The sequence below is a fragment of the Astyanax mexicanus genome, chromosome 7, assembly GCF_023375975.1.
Source record: "Astyanax mexicanus isolate ESR-SI-001 chromosome 7, AstMex3_surface, whole genome shotgun sequence".
NCBI lineage: Eukaryota > Metazoa > Chordata > Actinopteri > Characiformes > Acestrorhamphidae > Astyanax > Astyanax mexicanus.
Genome location: NC_064414.1, coordinates 10,575,695 through 10,597,872, shown reverse-complemented (window position 1 = coordinate 10,597,872; position 22,178 = coordinate 10,575,695). Strand labels below are relative to the sequence as shown.

General features: G+C 41.0%; 1 protein-coding gene across 1 annotated transcript; it reads left to right on the top strand.

The window, feature by feature from the left end:
* The first annotated feature begins 1,151 nt into the window (after nucleotides 1-1,151).
* dcaf5 (ddb1 and cul4 associated factor 5) lies at nucleotides 1,152-20,374 on the top strand. Its single transcript, XM_049481078.1, has 8 exons — nucleotides 1,152-2,013; nucleotides 7,044-7,187; nucleotides 8,707-8,883; nucleotides 9,146-9,275; nucleotides 10,574-10,787; nucleotides 12,807-12,873; nucleotides 13,085-13,212; nucleotides 17,748-20,374. Exons 1-8 carry the CDS (start codon nucleotides 1,803-1,805, stop codon nucleotides 19,029-19,031), a joined length of 2,355 nt encoding a protein of 784 aa, XP_049337035.1. The 5' UTR covers nucleotides 1,152-1,802; the 3' UTR covers nucleotides 19,032-20,374.
* The last annotated feature ends 1,804 nt before the right edge of the window (nucleotides 20,375-22,178 follow it).

The following is a 22,178-nucleotide window of genomic DNA, read 5'->3' as shown; positions in this document are numbered from 1 at the left end:
GTTGTTAGTACTTCAAATTGGATATTGATGTTATTAGAACTTCATACTGGATATTACTGGTATTAGGACTTCATACTGGATATTACTGTTAACAGAACTTTGTACTGGATATTTATGCTATTAGAACTGTATACTAGAGGTTAATGTTTATAATGAATATTAATGTTCATAAAAGTTAATATTAAATATTAATGTTAATAAAAGTTCATATTGAATATTAATGTTTATAATGAATATTAATGTTAATAAAAGTTAATATTAAATATTAATGTTAATAAAAGTTCATATTGAATATTAATGTTTATACTGGATATTTATGCTATTAGCATTATATCCATACTATTAACTTAATACTAGATATTACTTTTATTAGAACTTCATATTGGAGGTTAATCTTCATACCGGATATTAATGTTATTAGAATTTCATATTGGATATTAATGTTCATACTGGATATTTATGTTATTAGGACTTTATACTAAATATTACTGTTTTTAAAACTTCACACTAGATATTACTGCTATTAGAACTTCATACTGGATGTCAATCTTAATACTGGGTATTTATACTATTAGAACTTTATATTAAATATTACTGTTTTTAGAACTTCATACTGGAGGTTAACCTTCATACCGGATATTAATGTTATTAGAAGTTCATATTTGGATGTTTATGTTCATACGGGATATTTATGCTATTAGAACTGTATACTAGATATTACTGTTAACAGTACTTCATACTGGATATCATTTTTATAAAAAGTTCATATTGGATATTAATGTTTATATTGGATATTTATGCTATTAGGACTTTATACTAAATATTAATATTTTTTAGAACTTCATACTGGATAGTACTTTTAACAGAACCTCATTCTGGATATTACTGTTATTAAAACTTCATACTGGAAAGTAATGTTCATACTGGATATTACTGTTTTTAGAACTTCACACTGGATATTACTGTTATTAGAAATTCATTCTGGAGGTTAATGTTCATACTGGATATTTATGCTATTAGAACCGTATACATGATGCTAATGCTTTTAGAACTTCATACTGGATATTGTTGTCACGTTACTCTTTACGTTTTTCTAACGTCAGTAAAGCGTGTGATGCGCGTTACGTCAGCGCGTCAGCTGGGCATCTGACGCCATCACGCAGCGTAGAGCGTGCGCGAGCAGGAAGCGATGGCGGAGTGCGAGCGGCTTCAGCACCGAATAAACACTCCCGCATAAAGAGAGAGATAGAGAGAGTGCTAGTGTGCGGGAGAGAGTGGTAATGGAGAGTGTATAACTGTGTGTAGGAGTGTGTGCGCGTGTAGCGGAGCTGCGTGAGTGTGTGTGTACGTTAGCGTGTTGTATAGTACAGTGGGACTGCACTGTATATAAGTGTGTGTGTACGCACCCAGTTCAGTGTGTGTGTAGAAAAACTGCGTGTGCTAGTGAAAGTGCGTAACAGTATGCGTACATGTGCAACAGTGTGTGTATGTGTGTAACAGTATGTGTAAGTGTGTAACAGTGTTTGTATGTGTGTAAGTGTGTAACAGTGTGTGGATGTGTGTAAGTGTGTAACAGTGTGTGTGTGCGTTTAAGTGTGTAACAGTGTGTGTATATGTGTAAAACAGTATAAGTGTGCAACACTGTGTATGAGATGTGCAGTGCATGTCTGTAAGATGATATGAGTCTATGTATGTATGTGTATATGTATGTGATGTGTGTGTGCTTGAATAAGTGTGTATGATGTGTGTTCTGTATGGCTGTGGTATGATTTGAGTGTGTGTGTGTCGTCATTAGTGTGTGTATGATGCGTGCTGTGCGTGGCAGTGGAATGCGGTGCTCCGTGGGCTTCCTGCAGCGGCGCAGTCTGATTGGCTGCGAGCTGCTGAAGGCGGAGTTTCAGCGCCGCAGACTAGACGGATGCTGCAGCCTCTACAGGACGGACATTCTGGGTCACTACGGCTGTGTAAACGCCATCGAGTTCTCCAACAACGGCGGGCAGTGGCTGGTGTCTGGTAAGAAAGGGGCGGAGTTAAATCCTAATAATCGTACTAATATTAGAGTAATACAAAATTGCCCACTGGGGGGTAGGTTGAACTTGCTCAATGGGTTTGGTCAATTTATGGTCCTCCTGAAATCGGTGGCCTGGGATTTGCTTAAAATGGACTGCAGGTGTCGAAGCTATCTACTCCCTGTGCCATGTGTGGGGTCGCGTGATTGGTTTATTTTGCAGTGTTACTTATTTTTCCATTAGTAAAACCTTATAAACCCTTACTGTGATAGGACCAGAGTGAGGGTACTGTATTAACTTCAGCTTTGTGGAGTGAGTGCAAGTACTGACAGCACGGTAAAAAAAAAAAAAAAAAAAAATTATACTAGTACAGCTGCTGGTTTAGAGGAGCTCCTGCATTTTGACATTCTGAGCACCCCAAAAGCAAGTTGGACTCACAAGTGCATACTCCCAAGGACCGGAGGACATGGGATGATTATTCTGTAATGGGAACAGCTGCGTACTTGATGTATGTAACCCTCTCAGGGCACGAAAAGCTTTGTTCCCAAAACGTAGGAGCACACATAGCCACTTCCTTAACAAACAAACCACATATCTGAAGTCTAATCTAAAAATAACTTCAAACTTTATTTTATCACACAGTAGTACTATTTTCAAAACATATAACTTACAGGTATGTACTTTCTCCTCTGCCAATACTGTTTCGAGGTGCATTCTGGGATATTGGACTGTTCGAGGTCCGCACAAGTCACCTTCCATGCATCCTCGATAATGTGGGAGGAGCAAGAACACATCTGGATATTTGTAGTGTATTCGGCTAACAGTGAACTTCTTAACGGTTTAGTACTTGGGCTCTGACTGATGACGTTTCCCGAGGCCACAAGTACAGACAAGAACACAGATTGAGAAAGGCCATAGGCAAGGTGAGGTTTCAGTTGGTCATTAGGACCAATCACAGTCAGGGTGATCAGGACCAATAGCAGTGAGGGTGATAACTCACTCCTATTAGATTAAGATCAATTGCAGGCCTACAAAAGTCTTATGCTACGTTCACATTACCACGCTAAACATACTCAAATCTGATTTTTTTGCTCAGTGTGAACGTGCCAAATCTGATTTGAAAACCCCCCTTCATATGTGGTCCTAAATCGGATACCTATTCGAACTAGGACTTAAATGTAAACGGTCAAATCGGAATTCATGCGTCTTTTTATGCGCTACGTGCATCTCTCTCGTACCATCACATCTCTTGGTGCAGCTGTGCAGCCATAGCTTCAAAAACAGCAAAAGCAAACCGCCTGGCCTTTTTTCACCTCCTCGACCTGAGCATGTACTTCAGACCAGCTCGTCTTATTCTCCACTCCAGCAAAAGATGCTCCACATATGAGCTTCTAGTGCATCCATTTCCCAAGTCATCTCTCAAATATGAGTTTTTTTGTTGTTGAAGAATTTGTTCACATTACACACAGATACAGGTCACTTTCATTTGTGAATGTAAAACCGTCAAGATAATTTGATGTGATAAAAAAATCAGATTTGATTATGACAAATTACGATTAAGTGGAGTCTTCAGGGGTTAATTGAGACCAATCACAGTAAAAGGGGAAGGCTTTAAAAGGCATCAGTTTATAGTTTAGATGTGATTAGCACCATTTGCAGTCATAGGAAGTTTAGCCAGGTGTTTAGGACAAACTACATTAGGGTTCAGGTGGTAAATAGGAGAAAGTATTTTACAGTAAAGACCATTTACAGTAAAGAGAAGGTCTCAGATGGCGATTAGGGCCAGCCACAGAAAGCTCAGGTGTTGATCAGAACCAGATGAAATCTAAGCTGGGTATAGGTTATTAGAACCAGTCACAGTCAGGGCGGGATGGTTGGGAATATTCATGTTGAAGGGGAAAGTCTTAGATGGTAATTAGCATAAATTGCTTTGAGAGGATGCCTCAAGTGGTGATTGGGACCTATCACCATTAATTGAGTTCCTAAATCTAATGGGCAGGGAAAAGGTTAGAAAGTGATTAGTTGCAGCAAGACTGAACAGTAAGTCTCAGATGGTGGTTAGGACCAGACACAGGAGATGAGTGGTGGATAAAGTACACAGACTATGTCTTTGAGGTTATGTAGGTGTACATTTACTTAGGTGAGGATTAGGAATATGATTAGGTCTCAGGAAGTGGTTAGGATGAATTGCAGTCATGTGCTTCTGTTTAGCAGCTGTTTAGCAGTTATCACGCACCTCGTAGAGATGATGAAATAAAAACATTGCTCAGAAGTTTCACTTTAGCTTGCATGCCTCCAGACTAGAGCGATATACAAGCTTAGTGGCTTTAGCCTCGCTTCGGAGAATAGAAGTAACATAGTGCCCAGCTGTGCTCTCAGTGCTTTCCCTTTTCAGTGCTTCACTGTTTTCTCATGCAAAACATTGCCACTATTATGCAGATATAACTTTTAATTGTAGATGGTTAGGAATACAGCTATTTTGGTGAAGTGGCCAGGAGCACTCAGTCAGTAGTGAGTTTAGTGCGTGCGTCGTGTAAGATCTGTGTGGTTTAGATTAACACAGCTCCTTCAGGGTTTACTGGGCTTTATTGGATAAAAGCTGTTGTTGAAGTTGGTGGAGAAACAGATGAGTGTGATTTGAGCTGCAAATTCCTTCAGAGCAGAAGCAGCGAGCTGCTCTCTAATCTACAGCTTACTGCTAAATTTAGGCTCTTCAGGAACTCCCATATTCCTGCAGATTAAAGGTGCTGTTAAACCCACTGGGCATTAGTAAAGATCATGGAAAGCTAAATCTCCCAAATTTGGATGAAATAAAGGGGTTTGAAGCAGAGATATTGTACTCCATTTCATGTACTGTACTTATCAGTGGGGTGGTGTTTAATGAATCTGGATCAATCCCTGATCCCTGATCAATCCTACCTCAGTAGCCGGCACAGTTTGCCATGCTTTTCTTTTGGTGGGTAGATGGTGCTCTCTCTATTCATCACTTCCCTTGTGATGATGTCCTGCACAACCATATGTTGACTGATGTATCAGAACAGGGGATCCAACTCTTTTCTCCAAGTGCATTGGCTGTCTAGTAATGCTGCATTGTCGGTAGTTCACAAACCACAAATTTGAGGAAATACACTTATTAGCCACCCTAGGAAAGTGTATATCAGGGTACTGAAAAGGAGAATCTTAACAGAATCAGAATCTGATTTAGCAGGAGCAATGTGGTTTCTATCTTGGCCATGGAAATGTGGACCAACTTTTCACCCTCTCTTAGATAGCTGAGAAGGTATGGGAGTTCTCCACTGCAGCCTATATGTGTTTTGTAAACTTGAAAAAGACCTATGATAATGTACCCTGAGACATCTTGTGGGAAATACTCTGGCAGTATAGGGTACCGGTGTCACAGGTGTGATAAGTGCGATCCTGTACTAGGGCTGGGCGATATGGAAAAAAAAGTCTTATCACAATATAGTTGAGTGGTACTTGGCTGAGCAGACAGTTCAGCATGCTGCCTGATCGCTTGCTGCGCCTGTCTGTGGCGCTATTAAATGGGATATAGAAGATAAAGTTTATAGAATCCTATTGCCCCGGCTTATCATCGTCATCAAGGAAAAATATATCGCAATAAAAATCCAGATCGTTTTATCGCCCAGCACTATCCTGTACTCGCTCTTGATGTGAGAGATGCTTCCATATTCTGGGCACAAAGCCAGGCTCGTTCAATGTTGCTGTTAGACTCCACACCTGTTTGCGATATTCATGGCCAAGATAGTGAGGTACAGCCAATGACAGGAAGGCTTCAGTTAGTGGCATCTCTGCTGTTCACATTTGAGCTGTGTGAAAAGTGTTTGATATGAGAATAAGACCAAAAAACACGTTTCCACCATGTGATGCTCAGTTTCAAATGCATTCAAGTCCAGAGAAGTCTATGTCGCAAAAGCATTCTATTTTGCACTGTTAAGTGTTGTAAGTGGTTTGTGTGAATGTAAGTCTGTATCGTAGTGCCTGACCATGAGGTTTTATTAGTTATTGTTGAATGACCACTCAGTTTATCCAGTCCAGAAAGCACTGTTTTCGAGGTAAATACAATATGCAGAGACAAGGCGTGTCAACCAAGACAGACCCCCCCAATGTCCAAAGCCTTTTAGCAACTCTGGCAGGCCGTGCCTCCCAATCACCCAATCACTCCTTTCCACAACCCAGCAGAACAATGGAGCCTGTGTATGGGCCCCTCTCCAGAATCCTACCCACTTTCTACAAGAAGGTTGAATTCTCTTAACTGCTGTTGGGTGCATATGCACACACAGTTGTCCTCAGTGCAATGAGGTGACCCTATAAACTATTGGGATATACTCCAACTGTGAGGCTGTCACACTCATCTGGCACGTCTCTTCTTGAGCGACTCCTAAGACGAAGAGATCATCCCTGTGGAGGAGTTTGGTTTAAGTGCCCAAACTGTGTGTAGATGTAAGAGAGAGTGTCTGTTTTCCATGATCCATGAAAAGCCGCTATGCACTTACCTCATGCCAGATGCATTTTACTACACCCCCATTTCAAACTATTTCAAAGTTATGTGCATTTATGTTTTACTACTAGCATCATGTTTGGACTACTGTGTTATTACACATGAAATGGTATAAATCGTTCAAAATTCACTCACTTTCACTTTTCTCACACATTCTTCACAAATTTGCTTGGTTTGTTTCTCTGTGAGCCCAAACTTTGAAGTTTGTATGGATGTATGAAATTAGTGTATTTTGGTATAGACAATGAGGTCATCTACATATACCAATCAGAACTACCAAAACATCCCTTTGGGATGAGTTGCAGTGGCAGAACAAATCATCCAACAGCAGTTCCTGACCTAACTGATGCTCTCCTTGGTAGAGGGTTGCATGCAGTCCAATGTTTCTCACAGCAATGTTCCAACACCTAATGTAACAGTTTACATATCTACCATTGTCGGTTATGTTGACTAATCATTGCAGCCCTAGTATGAATATGGTTAGTAACTGTCTGCTTTGTTCCGTTGTGTTTTAGGGGGAGATGACCGGCGGGTGCTGCTGTGGCACATGGAAAAGGCCATCCGCTCCCGGGCCAAACCGGTCAAACTGAAAGGGGAGCACCTATCCAACATCTTCTGCTTGGCGTTTGACAGCACCAACACGCGTGTCTTCTCTGGAGGTGAGTAATAGGGGCTCAGCGATGTGATCACTTATCATGGGCACTGAAATACAATCACTATATTATAATCAAATAAGTTTGTAGGGATGGGCAACACCTAAAACATGGCTGAGCAGCTGCAATTGGTTGCAGTGGTATAGCAGGTGGCTTCTTAACTTTTTATTTTTCGTATTTTATCCCACTTTCACCCCTAATTTAGCTATGCTGATTATCTCACCCAATTCTTCAATACATGCAACCAGCTACCACCTCATTTCAAACTGCTGCTGATGTAGCATTAACAAGTATCCAGCATGCTTAGAGTGAAGCACAGCGACTCATCTCTGGTACATCAGCTCACAGATGCCTTGTGCTGACCAACATTACCTAAGACAGGGGCCAGCAATTAAGTTTGGCCGCGGGCCAGATATTTTCCAAGCCATTACTTGGCAGGCCACAAAAAAAAATCTGTTTTGAAAAATGAAGTGTAATGGGATGTAGCTCTGCAGCCCAGAGGGTTGTTGAACCCAATTGCAGCTGATCTCAAAGCAGGTAAACCCAAGAAGAAAGGAAAAAATAAATAAATAAATAAACACACTGCTCCTCACATAGGATCGAACCTGTGTCGCCATAGTTAAGGTCCAATACACTATCGCTGCCCCGCCTAGTGAATTGGGACACGGCTGTGGAAAAAACACCCTTATAAGGAGATAAGGGAGGCCAAAAACAGGCAGAAACTGAAGTCACGCCTAGTGATTCTCAGATCATAGTGGTAGCTCCTTAGTCCACTGGACCACTCAGAGTCCTGCAGGTGGCTTTTATGCTTGCAAGGCAGTTTCTTTGCTGTTCTAAGTGGTAGCTATGTTAGTAAGCAATTGTTACCAGGGGGTTGATTGGGGCCGCTTGTAGGGCTGTATAATATGTTGTTTCAGAATCATCATAGCAATATTCACATACACAATACTCAATTTCATTTTCCCTGTCATCAACCAGAAAGTTTATATCTTATATTATATATCTGCATTTATCTTAGTTGAATCTTCAATACACAGAGGGCGTTATTAATCTCATGGCATGTTGGATTGTAAAATTTCTTATGAAATCTGGAGAAATTCCTGTACTTTTTTAAATATTGCAATACAGAGCGATGGAATATCATCAGTTATTAAAGTACCACTTAAAAGTTTGAACACACCTTTATATTCAATGTTTTTCTTTATTTATTTTCTACATGGTAGATTGATATTAAAGATATAAAAAAAACAATTAAGGGAAACATATTGAATTATGTAGTTAACAAAAATGGTGTGTGCCCTCTCTAACCCCCTGACCTAAAACCAACTGAGCTGAGTAATTTGAGATGAGATGAGCTGGAGCACAGTGTGAATAAAAAGCAGCTGACTTTGTGTCTCTAAACTTAGAGTTTGGCAAAGCAACTCAATCAAAATATATCAGTGTTAAAGTCACAGCAGAGAAACCGTAATTTACATAAGTAAGTGAAGCTCATTGATTGGATGATTGTGGTGTGTGTGTGTTTCAGGTAATGATGAACAGGTGATCCTGCATGATGTGGAGCGTGGTGAGACACTGAACGTGTTTCTTCATGATGACGCTGTTTATGGTCTGTCCGTCAGTCCGGTTAATGATAACGTGTTTGCCAGCTCCTCTGATGACGGACGGGTTCTGATCTGGGACACACGTGAACCACCACATGGAGGTACACTCTCTTTCTCTTTCTCATACACAAACACAACTTTTTTTCTTTTAGAAATATTCAATTATACACAAACATTTAATTAAATTCAAATACTAATAATAAGTCTATTAGTCTAAGAAATATAATCATAGCACACTTTTCACAAACCTCTGAACAGGGTCTATGTCTTTCTGGGTTCTGTAGCTCTTCAGATATACACAAGCTACTTTTGCATTTGTCCGTCTGTCTCAGTTCTCTAAATCTTCTCTGTGTTGTGTTTTAGAGCCGTTCTGCCTGGCGAATTATCCGTCTGCATTCCACAGTGTCATGTTTAACCCTGTAGAGCCTCGCCTGCTGGCCACTGCCAACTCCAAGGAGGGGGTCGGTCTGTGGGACATCCGAAAACCACGCAGGTTAGAAATCCCCACACACTGATCCCTACACTAATTATTAACTATACAGTCATTATATGAGCTGTGTGTGAATGTCAGTGTTAAAGCAGGTCATCAGAAGAACCTTGTACATTTTTTGGGTATGCAGTGTGTGTATTAGAGATAAAACGGTTAGAACAATTAGAACTACTGTTTCACATTTCAGTTATCAAACTGAAACCACTACCAATTACTGCAGTTTGACAATCACCTGTTTAATAACACACAGCCATAGCACACAGCACGGCTGTGTTTCTGTCAGGGGAGTTTTAAGGAGTAAGCCTGAGGTTTGCGGACTCTAGAATGGGTGAATGTCTTTGTATGGTTAGTCTTTGTAATTTCTAATACTTTTATAAATAATTTTTTTTTGTTTACACATTATTCAACAAGCGGACAGAATGTTTTTAACTGTGAACATATTGTATTATTATTATAATATGTTGCCGATAATAACACAAAAACTGTGATTCTTCCTTACTTGATACATCAAACGTCAGTTTTCTATGATAATTCACAGCATCTGTGTTTCCGAAGAGAATAAAATATTTCTAAATGAGCAAATACCAGGAATTATGGATCTATTGGTGTCCGTTTCATAGAATTTTACATCCAAAATTCTTCAACACAGTTTTACCCTATTTATTTGATTAGCATCACCTTGTGAAGTAATGAAGCAGTGACTTTATTAAGTCTAATTGGGGCAAATCTTAAGGAGTTTAGAGTGTGTTTCAATACAAATATTGATATTTGACACCATGTATTGGTAATGTAGTGCTAATAAAAATGACACAATATACCGTGATATCAATATTTTGTTTTCTTCAAAGTTTGAATGCCATTGGTTTTATTATACAATGTAGAACATTTTTAAATAATGAAAAATCACAGAATTTAAGGTGTGTCCAAACTTACGACTGGTACTGTGTATAATTACACTTGTTATTAATATAAAACTTTAGCTTTTTCCTTGTTTACAGAGAGGGTTTTCAGCAGGCAAACTCATTAATGCTACATAAATGATTTCTGCATGTATTTTTTTTCAGCACATTTTAACAATATTGCATTTATACTCTTAACTATGATCATTTTGGCCACTATAATCGTGAGATACTTTTTTAATATAATAATTATAATCTGATGCTGCTGTGCAGGCTGTGTCCTGCAGGTGGCAGCAGAGCAGCAGGTCTCACTTTTACAGTTGTACAGGGTAGCCAGTATGATGGAGTGGCCCTTTATTCATCTGTTTGGGGTTGTTTCCTCCTGTTTGTGTGTTTGTGTAGTTCTCTTCTGCGGTACGGAGGCAGTTTGTCGCTGCAGAGTGCGATGAGTGTGAGGTTTAACAGCGCGGGGACTCAGCTGCTCGCTCTGCGCCGCCGCCTCCCACCTGTCCTGTACGAGCTGCACTCGCGCCTGCCCAGCTTTCAGTTCGACAACCAGGGATACTTCAACTCCTGCACTATGAAGAGCTGCTGCTTTGCTGGGGACAGAGACCAGGTGACATACACACACACACAGAAACCTACTATCTATTAACTATTGTTTAACGAGGGGAATGGAGGACCAGCCAGAGACATTCAAAGAAAAGGAAAAAAAAAAAAAAAAAAAGTTATGCCCTGTGGGACTCTAGGAGGTCTGGATGTGCAAAGACTGTTTGAGTCTGGAATCTGGACTAGCTATTTTTGTGAAGGCTGCTCTGAGCAGAGTTTGAGCAGGATGCTCTTGTAAGCCTGGGCAGCGGGACATGTGATGTCATTGTTAGTGTTGCTGAGGTTCGTTTGCATTTGCGAGATGTTTCAGGGATCATTATTCACACATTCCCCTTAAAACCCAGCCAGCACTAACCATCAGTCGATCTGTCCACTGCCAACATCATGGCCTTATATAGAGCTGCTTCAATCCATGGACACTGCTTGTTCTTTTAAAGTGATAGTTCAATAAAGAATGTTAAGCTCACAATTTCCCAGCAGATACTTCAAGTATAGACATTCAACCAAGATGTGATTGATGTGTCTTTAGTTTCAGAAATAAAGCAATAAGTCTAGCGGAGCTATATAATCAGTGCTTTTGTGTTTGCCTAGATAGCCTACATGCATGTTCTAACATGCTTGACCCTTTTTTTTCCTTTGCACCATAAATGGCGCAGCAGGCCAGTGCTAATTGGTTGTATTCCATTACTTGGTAGCTACATTAGCCTAAAAGCTCTGGTGCTAATTGGTGGGGTATAGAGTTCTATTACTTTTTAGTTATGTTAGCATTAAGTAAATTGTTAGGACTAGAGCTTGGAGATTAATGTAGCTATGTGGTGGGGTGTACATTTCCATTACTTGTTAGATACATTAGCATTATAGCTGCAGTGCTAATTTTTGGGTACAAGCCTCCATTAATTGTTAGATACATTAGCATCATAGCTCCAATGCTAATTACTGGGGTACATGCTTCAATTAATTGTTGGCTATATTAGCATCATAGGTCAATTGCTAATTAGTGGAGTATACGCTCATTACTTAATCTTCCAGCGCTGTCTGGTGTGGTACAAGCCATGCTACAAGCCAGTGCTAATTGTTGGGGTACAAGCTTTCAGTAATTGTTAGATGCATTCACATCAGTAACATTATATGTAATTATAAACATCATTATCAACATTATATTATTATTACAGTAACATTATATGTCCAATGCTAATTAATAGAGTATGTGGTTCTATTACGTGTTAGCTACATTAGCCTTAAACTTTTAGTGTTATCTGGTGTGGTACAAGCTTTCATTACTACATTAGCTACATTAGCTTCATAGCTCCTGTGATAATTGGTATACGCTTTCATTTCTTGTTAGATACATTAGCATCATAGCTCCAGAATTACTTGTTGTGGTATATGCTGTCATTACTTGTTAGATACATTAATCTTGTACTGAACTGTTGCTTTAATGGACCAGTGTGAGATGTGTGTGTATTGCATGCCACAGGGTCTTGTTCAGATATGCATCACAGCTGTGTGTGTGCGCGTGTCTCTGTGTGTGGAGCCTGTGCAGGCGTGTTTTATCTGCTCCAGATCAGGATGGTGGATTCCTGTCTGGGTGTCGTGTGTGTTTATGTCTAAAGGTTTATTCGCTGAAGCTGCCAAAAGACACCTGTTCATTAGCATTGTTCCCTGCTACTGCACTACTAACCATTTGTGTGTATAATACTGAGTAACCCAAGGTATATTTGTGTTTAATCCTGTAATATTTTTCTATCGTTTCAGTAAATGTGCTTCTCTTACTCATCTTGTAAAAAAATGAATGCGAACCGCTTTCCATAAGGAGGCGCTTAAAACATGATTTTGTATTTACTGCAGTGTAATGAGTGAAAGGGAGCCCAGGAGCAAAGAATACTACTTTTCACATAATACTGCATTAAATGTTCTGTTTTTTTTATTTTAACAGTTTTTTTTTTAGTTTAACACTTTTCACTGACAACAAACTGACATCACGTACGTATGGGTGTGTCTGTCTGTGTATGTCTGTGTGTTTTAGTATATCCTGTCTGGATCGGATGATTTTAATCTCTACATGTGGAAAATCCCCAAAGACCCAGAAGCAGGTCAGTTATTATTGATTCTAATGAAAGATAATTAGATAATTATCAATTTTAATAAATCATATGAAATATATTATACGTGAAAGGGTGATTATAAAATGTGAATAACTGTTTTATTATTAATATATGGTCAGTATCAATTATTTGAAAAAGATAATGTATTAATCAGACCTCTAATGTGAATTAATGTGACCTCTCTCTCTCTCCTCTGCAGGTGGTCCAGGTCGTGTGGTGAACGGAGCCTTCATGGTCCTAAAGGGTCATCGCTCTATTGTAAATCAGGTCCGCTTTAATCCACACACCTACATGATCTGCTCCTCTGGGGTCGAGAAGGTCATCAAGGTCAGAGCTGCTCACCTCACCTCTCTCACCTGTCCACACATGCATACACCCACACACACACAGAATATGGTTTAGAATGCTTTGTAATGTAGTGTTCATGTTCAACACAGTGTACTAGTGCACAGTGTAACAGAACAGTCGTAAATGTGTGTTTGTGTGCGCATGCATGTCTGTTCTTGTATTAGATTCTATGCTTTAAAGGTTTTTGACTCCAATGAACCCCACTTCCATTCATTCCGCTGCCCTAAGGGAGGCCTTTTAACATATTTAAAAGATTTAAATCTTTACAGCCACTCAATTAGCTCTTGATTGCCCTTCACTAAGCCCTCACTCAGCCTACTATGTGCCTCTTGATTAATCTATGTAATGCTGCAGACCGGAGCCCCCAGGGGGCGTGGCTAAAGGGCGGAGCATGTGTCAATCATTTCAGACTGCAGCCAATCAGATACTACACTTTCGTTGTCAATCACTTTTTATTAAGCCAATCCTCAGACAGACCAAGCTGTCCATAATTTTTTACTGCAGCCAATCACCTTAACAGATCTGTCAAAAGAAGGCGGAAACTGCGTTGCTACCGTTTAAACGTAGCGTGATTTAAGCTTCTGAACAGCGGTGAAGCTGAATGTGTATTTTACAAAATACTATATTAACAGTTTAAAAACATTTATGTGCTACTGGAATGGCACATTTATCGTTTTTCCTGGAATGGCACTTTCGTGTGTGTACATACAGTTGTGGTCAAAAGTTTACATACACTTGTAAAAAAACATAATGTTATGGCTGTCTTGAGTTTTCAATAAGTTCTACAACTCTTATTTTTCTGTGATAGAGTGATCGGAACACATACATGTTTGTCACAAAAAACAGTCATAAAATTTGGTTCTTTCATAAATTTATTATGGGTCTGCTGAAAATGTCACCAAATCTGCTGGGTCAAAAATATACATACAGCAACAAAATTTGTCAATTTTGGTGATGTAGCGAGTTGTGTCAATCAAATTAGCTTCATGTCATGGCCTCTTCACTTCTTGTAAGTGATTCTGATTGACTACAGCTGTTGACTTCTCATGAGCCCATTTAAATAGGGCTCATTTGACCCAGTGATTAGACTCAGCTACAAAAGCTACAATGGGAAAGTCAAAGGAACTCAGTGTGGATCTGAAAAAGCGAATTATTGACTTGAACAAGTCAGGGAAGTCACTTGGAGCCATTTCAAAGCAGCTACAGGTCCCAAGAGCAACTGTGCAGACAATTATACGCAAGTATAAAGTGCATGGAACAGTTGTGTCACTGCCACGATCAGGAAGAAAACGCAAGCTATCACATGCTGCCGAGAGGAGATTGGTCAGGATGGTCAAGAGTCAACCAAGAATCACCAAGAAGCAGGTCTGCAAGGATTTGGAAGCTGATGGAACACAGGTGTCAGTCTCCACAGTCAAGCGTGTTTTACATCGCCATGGACTGAGAGGCTGCCGTGCAAGAAAGAAGCCCTTGCTCCAGAAAAGGCACCTTAAGACTCGGCTGAAGTTTGCTGCTGATCACATGGACAAAGATAAAACCTTCTGGAGGAAAGTTCTCTGGTCAGACGAAACAAAAATTGAGCTGTTTGGCCACAACACCCAGCAATATGTTTGGAGGAGAAAAGGTGAGGCCTTTAATCCCAGGAACACCATGCCTACTGTCAAGCATGGTGGTGGTAGTATTATGCTCTGGGGATGTTTTGCTGCCAGTGGAACTGGTTCTTTGCAGAAAGTAAATGGGATAATGAAGAAGGAGGATTACCTCCAAATTCTGCAGGAAAACTTAAAACCATCAGCCCGAAGGTTGGGTCTTGGGCGCAGTTGGGTGTTCCAACAAGACAATGACCCAAAACACACATCAAAAGTGGTAAAGGAATGGCTAAACCAGGCTAGAATTAAGGTTTTAGAATGGCCTTCCCAAAGTCCTGACTTAAACCCCATTGAGAACATGTGGACAGTGCTAAAGAAACGGGTTCATGCAAGAAAACCATCACATTTAGCTGAACTGCACCAATTCTGTCAAGAAGAGTGGTCAAACATTCGACCTGAAGCTTGCCAGGAGCTTGTGGATGGCTACCAAAAGCGCCTAGTTGCCGTGAAAATGGCCAAGGGACATGTAACCAAATACTAATGTTGCTGTATGTATATTTTTGACCCAGCAGATTTGGTGACATTTTCAGCAGACCCATAATAAATTTATGAAAGAACCAAATTTTATGACTGTTTTTTGTGACAAACATGTATGTGTTCCGATCACTCTATCACAGAAAAATAAGAGTTGTAGAACTTATTGAAAACTCAAGACAGCCATAACATTATGTTTTTTTACAAGTGTATGTAAACTTTTGACCACAACTGTATATATATATATATATATATATATATATATATATATATATATATATATATATATATATATATATATGTACACACACACACACACACACACACACACATATACACGATTAAAAAACACGAAAGTGCCATTCCAGAAAAACGAGTATTTTAATCTTTGATTTAAAAATATCTAAAGTCAGGGCTTTTCTAACGTTTTCATTCAGTTACTTCTGTTTAAGAGCGGCATATAGGCAGGACTAACTACAGTAGCACATACATGTTTTTAAACTGTTCATATAGTATTTTGTAAAATACTTATACACATTCAGCTTCATCGCAGTGCCCTTCCCTCTGCCCGCACTTAACACACGCTGTGCCCTTCCCTCTGCCCTCACTTCACCCACACTGTGCTTTTTCCTCTGCCCTCACTTAACCCACACTGTGCCCTTTCCTCTGCCCTAACTTAACCCAGACTGTGCCCTTTCCTCTGCCCTAACTTAACCCAGACTGTGCCCTTTTTTCTGCCCTCACTTAACCCACACTGTGCCCTTCCCTCTGCCCTAACTTAACCCAGACTGTGCCCTTTTTTCTGCCCTCACTTAACCCACACTGTGCTCTTTCCTCTGCCCTCACTTAACCCACACTGTGCCCTTCCCTCTGCCCTCAGTTCACCCACACTGTGCCCTTCCCTTTGCCTTCACTTAACCCACACTGTGCTCTTTTCTCTGCCCTCACTTAACCCACACTGTGCTCTTTCCTCTGCCCTCATTTAACACACGCTGTGCTTTAACTCACACAGCCCTCACTTAACACACGCTGTGCTCTTTCCTCTGCCCTCACCGAACCCACACTGTGCCCTTCCCTCTGCCCTCCCTTAACCCACACTGTGCCCTTCCCTCTGCCCTCCCTTAACCCACACTGTGCCCTTCCCTCTGCCCTTACTTAACCCACACTGTGCTCTTCCCTCTGCCCTCACTTAACCCACACTGTGCTCCTTCCTCTGCCTTGATTTTACTCACACTGTGCTCTTCATTCAGCCCTCACTTAATCCACACTTTGCTCTTCCCTCTGCCCTCACTTAACCCACACTGTGCCCTTTCCTCTCCCGTTACTTAACCCACACTGTGCTCTTTCCTCTGCCCTCACTTATCCCACACTGTGCTCTTTCCTCTGCCCTCACTTAACCCACACTGTGCCCTTCCCTCTGCACTGACATAACCCACACTGTGCTCTTTCCTCTGCCCTTACTTAACCCACACTGTGTCCTTTCCTCTGCCCTCACTTAACCCACACTGTGCCCTTTTTTCAGCCCTCACTTAACCCACACTGTGCCCTATTTTCTGCCCTCACTTAACTCATACTGTGCTCTTTCCTCTGGCTTGATTTTACTCACACTGTGCCCTTCATTCAGCCCTCACTTAACCCACACTTTGCTCTTCCCTCAGCCCTCACTTAACCCTCACTGTGCTGTTTTCTCTGCCCTCACTTAACCCACACTGTGCCCTATACTCTCCCCTCCCTTAACCCACACTGTGTCCTTCACTCAGCTCACACTTAGCCAACTATGTGCCCCTTTGATTAGCCCTCACTCACCCCTCCATTGAGTCCACACTGTCCATTCTGTCACTCACTTAGCCTTGTTTGTCCCAGAATTAGCCCAAGGTGTGCCCCTCACATTGACTTTACATAGCCACATTGTGCTCCTTACTCAGCCCAGACTGTGCCACACACTCAGCCCACAATGTGCCTTGTCACCCATACTTGGCTCTCACACAGTCCTCACTGTGCCCTCTTGCTTAGCCTTCGCTTATGCCCTCAGTAGCCCTTACTAATCCTTACCCCCGCACCCCTTTCTATGTTTTTATTTATAAATAAGAACAGGTTCTTAATAACTTTCGTGATTAAAGTAAATGTAAAAGACTGTGCACCTCACTAAGCCCTCACATAAATATTTTTCCAGATTAACTTATTTTAGATTATTTAATTAAATAAAAAAAACAGAAAATGCTACACCTATTTATCTTTCCTTGTTGCATTTTAAATGATTATTTGATTAATTGTTGAATAATTCAACATGAATATTTGGTACAGATCCATAAAGATCAGAGCTAATTCCATCTGCAGCTTCTGAATACTGTTTTTCAGTCTGTTGTATGACTTTTGTTGTTGTGCCGGTAGGTGTGGAGTCCGTACCAGCAGCCTGACAGTGTTGGTGATCTGGAGGGCCGTGTTGAGGATAAATCCCGTTCCCTCTACACACACGAGGAATATATCAGCCTGGTCCTGAACAGTGGCAGTGGCCTCTCGCACGACTACGTTAGCCAGTCCATGCAGGAGGACCCCCGGATGATGGCCTTTTTCGACTCGCTCGTCCGCCGGGAGATTGAGGGTTGGAGCTCCGACTCTGACAGTGACCTGAGCGAGGGCGCAATACTGCAGCTGCATGCTAGAGGGCGTCGTACTACTCGCACCAGCCGGGATGGGGGAGACGCCACTCCCGGACCGCAGGTTAATGCAGCTAGTGGTCGCCATAGCGACTCTGACCACTCCTCCACATCCTCATCTTCTCTGGCTGGGCCTGACGTGTCTGGTAGCGAACAGCTGGACCCGGATGGGCGGAGCTCACAGAGAAGGAGGGCCGCAGGGCCACGTGCCTCTGCATTCCTATTGGACCTAGTTAATGAGGACTCAGACTCTAGCGGATTTTGGCTTGACCCTATGCCCCGCCCACGTTCACCCAGCCCACGTGAGCAAGTCTCAAGCTTGTCCAGCCACACCTCCTCTGTGGGTCATGCTTCAACTTCAAGCTCTTCCCCCAGCTCCTCCTCCTCCAGCTCCTCCTCCAGCAGTGAGGGAGAGGAAGCGGAGCTGCGCCGAAGCAGCATGCGCCAGCGCAACGCGGCCAGGCGGAGGCACCACTCGCATTTATCTGACAGAGACTCCTCACAATCCTTGCAGGGTGCCACGGATTACAGCAGCTACCCTAAGATCTCCATCCATGACCCTTCGTCATCATCCTCTTCCTCAGGAGAAGAGGGACGGCCAGTCAGGAGCAGAGGCAAAGGTAAAGGGCATGGTCTGATTTCCAGCCCCACACCTTCTCCAGAGCAGTCAGGAATCCAAGGCCGGTCATCATCTCCTGGTCACATGGAGAGGGCAGAGTCAAGGATGTGTTGGAGGGCGGAGCCAGGGGAGGAGCTAGAGGCAACAAAAAGCAGCGAAGATGATGCTAATGAGGCTGGCAGCGATAAAGAGAAATTAGACTTAATGCAAAGGGCTTCAGGCACTAATGGCAGCACCTTTGCTTACAATGAGAACCCTACAGACTCAACGCTCCCTGGATGTTCTGGAGCGGGCACAGAGCCAGCAGGAACCAAGAGCCAGAAACGGACACGTTTGGGGCCCAGTAAGGAGGAGGACGAGGAGGAGAATCCTCCTTCAGAGAAGAAGCTAAAGACATGATGATTATGATGATGTCAGCGGAAGCAGACCCTCTGATTGGCTGATGGAACTTTTGAGTGGTTTATTGTTTGATTTTCAGGCTTTTTGTTGCTGTGTTTTCCAGTGTTGGTTATTAAGCTTAGTGAAGCTGGCAAGCTTACAAACTTTGTTGAAACTTGAGGGAGGTAGTGCTGAGCGGTCCTATTGTTTTTCTCTGTTCCCTTTAAAAAGCACTCAGTTAGAAAAATTAACAGGTGAAATACCTTTAAGGGTAAACTGTGTGCATAAATCAGTGTTTAGGACGAACATATTCAGAGTGGTGTTTGATGTGAAAATGTTCTTAACCTTAGAAACTTTGGAGTTATTTTTTCTTTAAAATATGGTATTACAGTATATCAGGCTGACTTTCTGAGCTTTTTTTTATTCATTACCACTGTGAACAGTTCTGACTGGTTAATCTTCTCTAGAAAGAGCATTTCACACCAAAATCACTCTGAATGAGTTTGTTCACATCTTTACTATTTGATCACAAGTTTAGTCACAATTACTACACAAGTTTAAATACCTTTCTTTTTATCTATTCGATAGAACAAGACATTATCTGTTAAGGAATAAGACTTTTTTTTGTTTTCTTCTTACACCAATAAAAGTCTTTTCTAGTAAGATTGTAATCCACATTTGATTTGTTCATATCTTTGAAGACATTTTAGCTTGAATACAGTGGGGAAAAATGCTGAACTGAATGTATGTGTATCATAATTGTGCATTATTTCCTAATGGAATAAAAATGAACACAATTATTGTCAATTACAATAAGATGTTTAATTCATGTCGAAATTATGTACATCTCTGATGTGACTCAATTCAGTGCATTTTTTCCCTGTATAAACACTAAATCGATGCAGCAGAATCAGTTTTTTTTTTCAGACTAATATAATATTTTCGGTAATATTGTTAGCAACCCTTTTTCTCTTACTTTGTCTTTTTTTTCATCCCCTCTGTCTCTCAGCTGCACACACTGGGTAGGGTTTTGTTGTGTTTGAGGGCTTTGACCATGTTGGAACCCCAGCGATGACACTAAAGAAAAAGTAGTAGTGATATTAAAACATAAAAATATGAAAAGTCATACAGTTAATTTCTTTTCTTTTTTTTAACCTTTTAGTCAGTAAGTTGAAGTTGAGAGTTGGAGTGTATATTTGATTAGTTCTGCAGTTCCTGTACGCGTGTTTTTGCAGGATGTGAAAGTTTCTGTTTTTTGGGTAGAACTGTTTGGAACAGTGTGATGATGATGATGATTTTTCAATGGAAACTGCATCCAGCTGCAGCATCAACATCATTAAACTTTGAGTTTCAGTGTTCCTACAGCCTGTGTCTCTCTCTCTCTCTCTGTGTGTGTGTGTGTGTGTGTGTGTGTGTGTGTGTGTGTGTGTGTGTGTGTGTGTGTGTGTGATTGTGCTGCTGAGAGGTCCATAACTAGGCAAAAGTTGTTGCCATGACGATGAAGCAGATTACACTAACATCCCATCTGCCAAAGACTCATTGTCATAGCAAGGCAGCATCAAATGAAAGGTCTGTGTGTGTTGCTGTACCTGATTTGCAAACAGTAGTTTTTCTCACTAGAATTTACAGAAGTGTGGACACACACCTTCTCATATTATACAATTAACTATTGTCCAGCACCTACACAAACTCCTCCTGTTCCAGGTGACTGTACCTCATGAAGACAGAGACTGTGACCGAAATGGCTCCCTACTCCCTCATTAGTGTTGCGCTATGTAGGGAGATACTAATAAGTTCATTAATTAGTGGTGAAACGGGAGTGAATTCGGACACTAACTCATCATTATCATGTGCCAGCACCGGTCGCATAAACACACACAGGTGAGGGGGGTTGAGTCGTGTTTAAAACTCCATAAACACACTGAACTGAGCTCTGAATTAAAGATAGTGAAGCTCTGAGCTGATCATGAAGTTATTTATCTGTTTGTTATATGTACGCTGTTTTAAAAGGTGATCCTCACATTACTGAACTACATGAAGAAAACCTTAAAAATAGCAGCGTACACCGGCTCGCACTGTTGCCAGATTGGGTGGTTTGATGCCAAATGTCGAATTGTGTCTGAAATTGTTTGGAGGAAACGCTGTGATTTGACAGGTGAACAAAACTACCACGTGTAAAGAGTTTGGAAATTTAACTCTGTGGTGTTATAGTTTGATATCTAACCCTGCTGTGACAGAGCTTTTAGTCCTGCTGATGGAAATCTGAAGCTTAGCTTTCTTTCATTGCTTGCAAGGTTGTTTTTATGTACTGTTTTTACGTTTTTGTTTCGTGTGTCCAATGATACAAGACATAATACAAATATGCAGATAAACTAATTTAAATATCATTTTTTGTAATTAGTGATATTTAAGATATTTATGGTATGACGAACATCAGTTGTTTCGGTGGTTTTCTCAGTAATTTTGTGGATTTGAAACACGTTTTTCCCTGTGAATTGGTTTTATCTAAATCCCACTGTAACAATCTGGCAACCCTGGCGGCTCGCTGTCCGCTCCGTTTCTTCGGCTGTCTGTTGCTTAGTAGCGAGACCCGCAAAGCATTTTGGGGCACATTCAGCTCGCTTAGTAAGCAGCGAAGTTTACTATAAATCATGATGCATTATGGGAGTTTTTAGTGCCCTCAAAATCACATTTGAATCCCCCCTTATGATTCGGACACTCAAAGAAAAATGGCTGACATACTCAATAGTGCCCTAACTAGTAAATAGGGAGCCATTTCGGTCACAGCCAGAGATTAAAACTAATTGTGGCTACTTAGAAGAAAGTTGCTAACAGGAAGCAAAGTTTGTAAGCCTACCTGGTTAATTAGCACTAAAGCTATTTGTTTAAGGAAGATAACAAGTAATGAAATATTATATCCCACCAATTACCAAAGAAGCTACCTGGATTATGTAGCTCATAACCCACCAATTTGCACTGGAGCTACAAAGTTAATTGAGCTATCAAGTAATGGAAGCCTATACAACTTCAATTAGCACTGTAGCTAATGGAAGACTATACCAGTTTTATAAGCTCTGAAGCAAGGTTATTATGGTTAATTAAAATAAAGGAAATCTAAACAAAAACTAAAAGTGAAAAAAGTGAAAAGTTAGTTTTTGCTAACTAAAA

Bases quoted from the DNA above. Each gene is read 5' to 3' on its own strand.
- dcaf5 (XM_049481078.1), top strand. From the start codon at position 1,803: ATGATGCGTGCTGTGCGTGGCAGTGGAATGCGGTGCTCCGTGGGCTTC. The intron at 2,014-7,043 runs GTAAGAAAGGGG...GTTGTGTTTTAG, and splicing joins CGGGCAGTGGCTGGTGTCTG to GGGGAGATGACCGGCGGGTG. The intron at 12,874-13,084 runs GTCAGTTATTAT...TCTCCTCTGCAG, and splicing joins CCCCAAAGACCCAGAAGCAG to GTGGTCCAGGTCGTGTGGTG.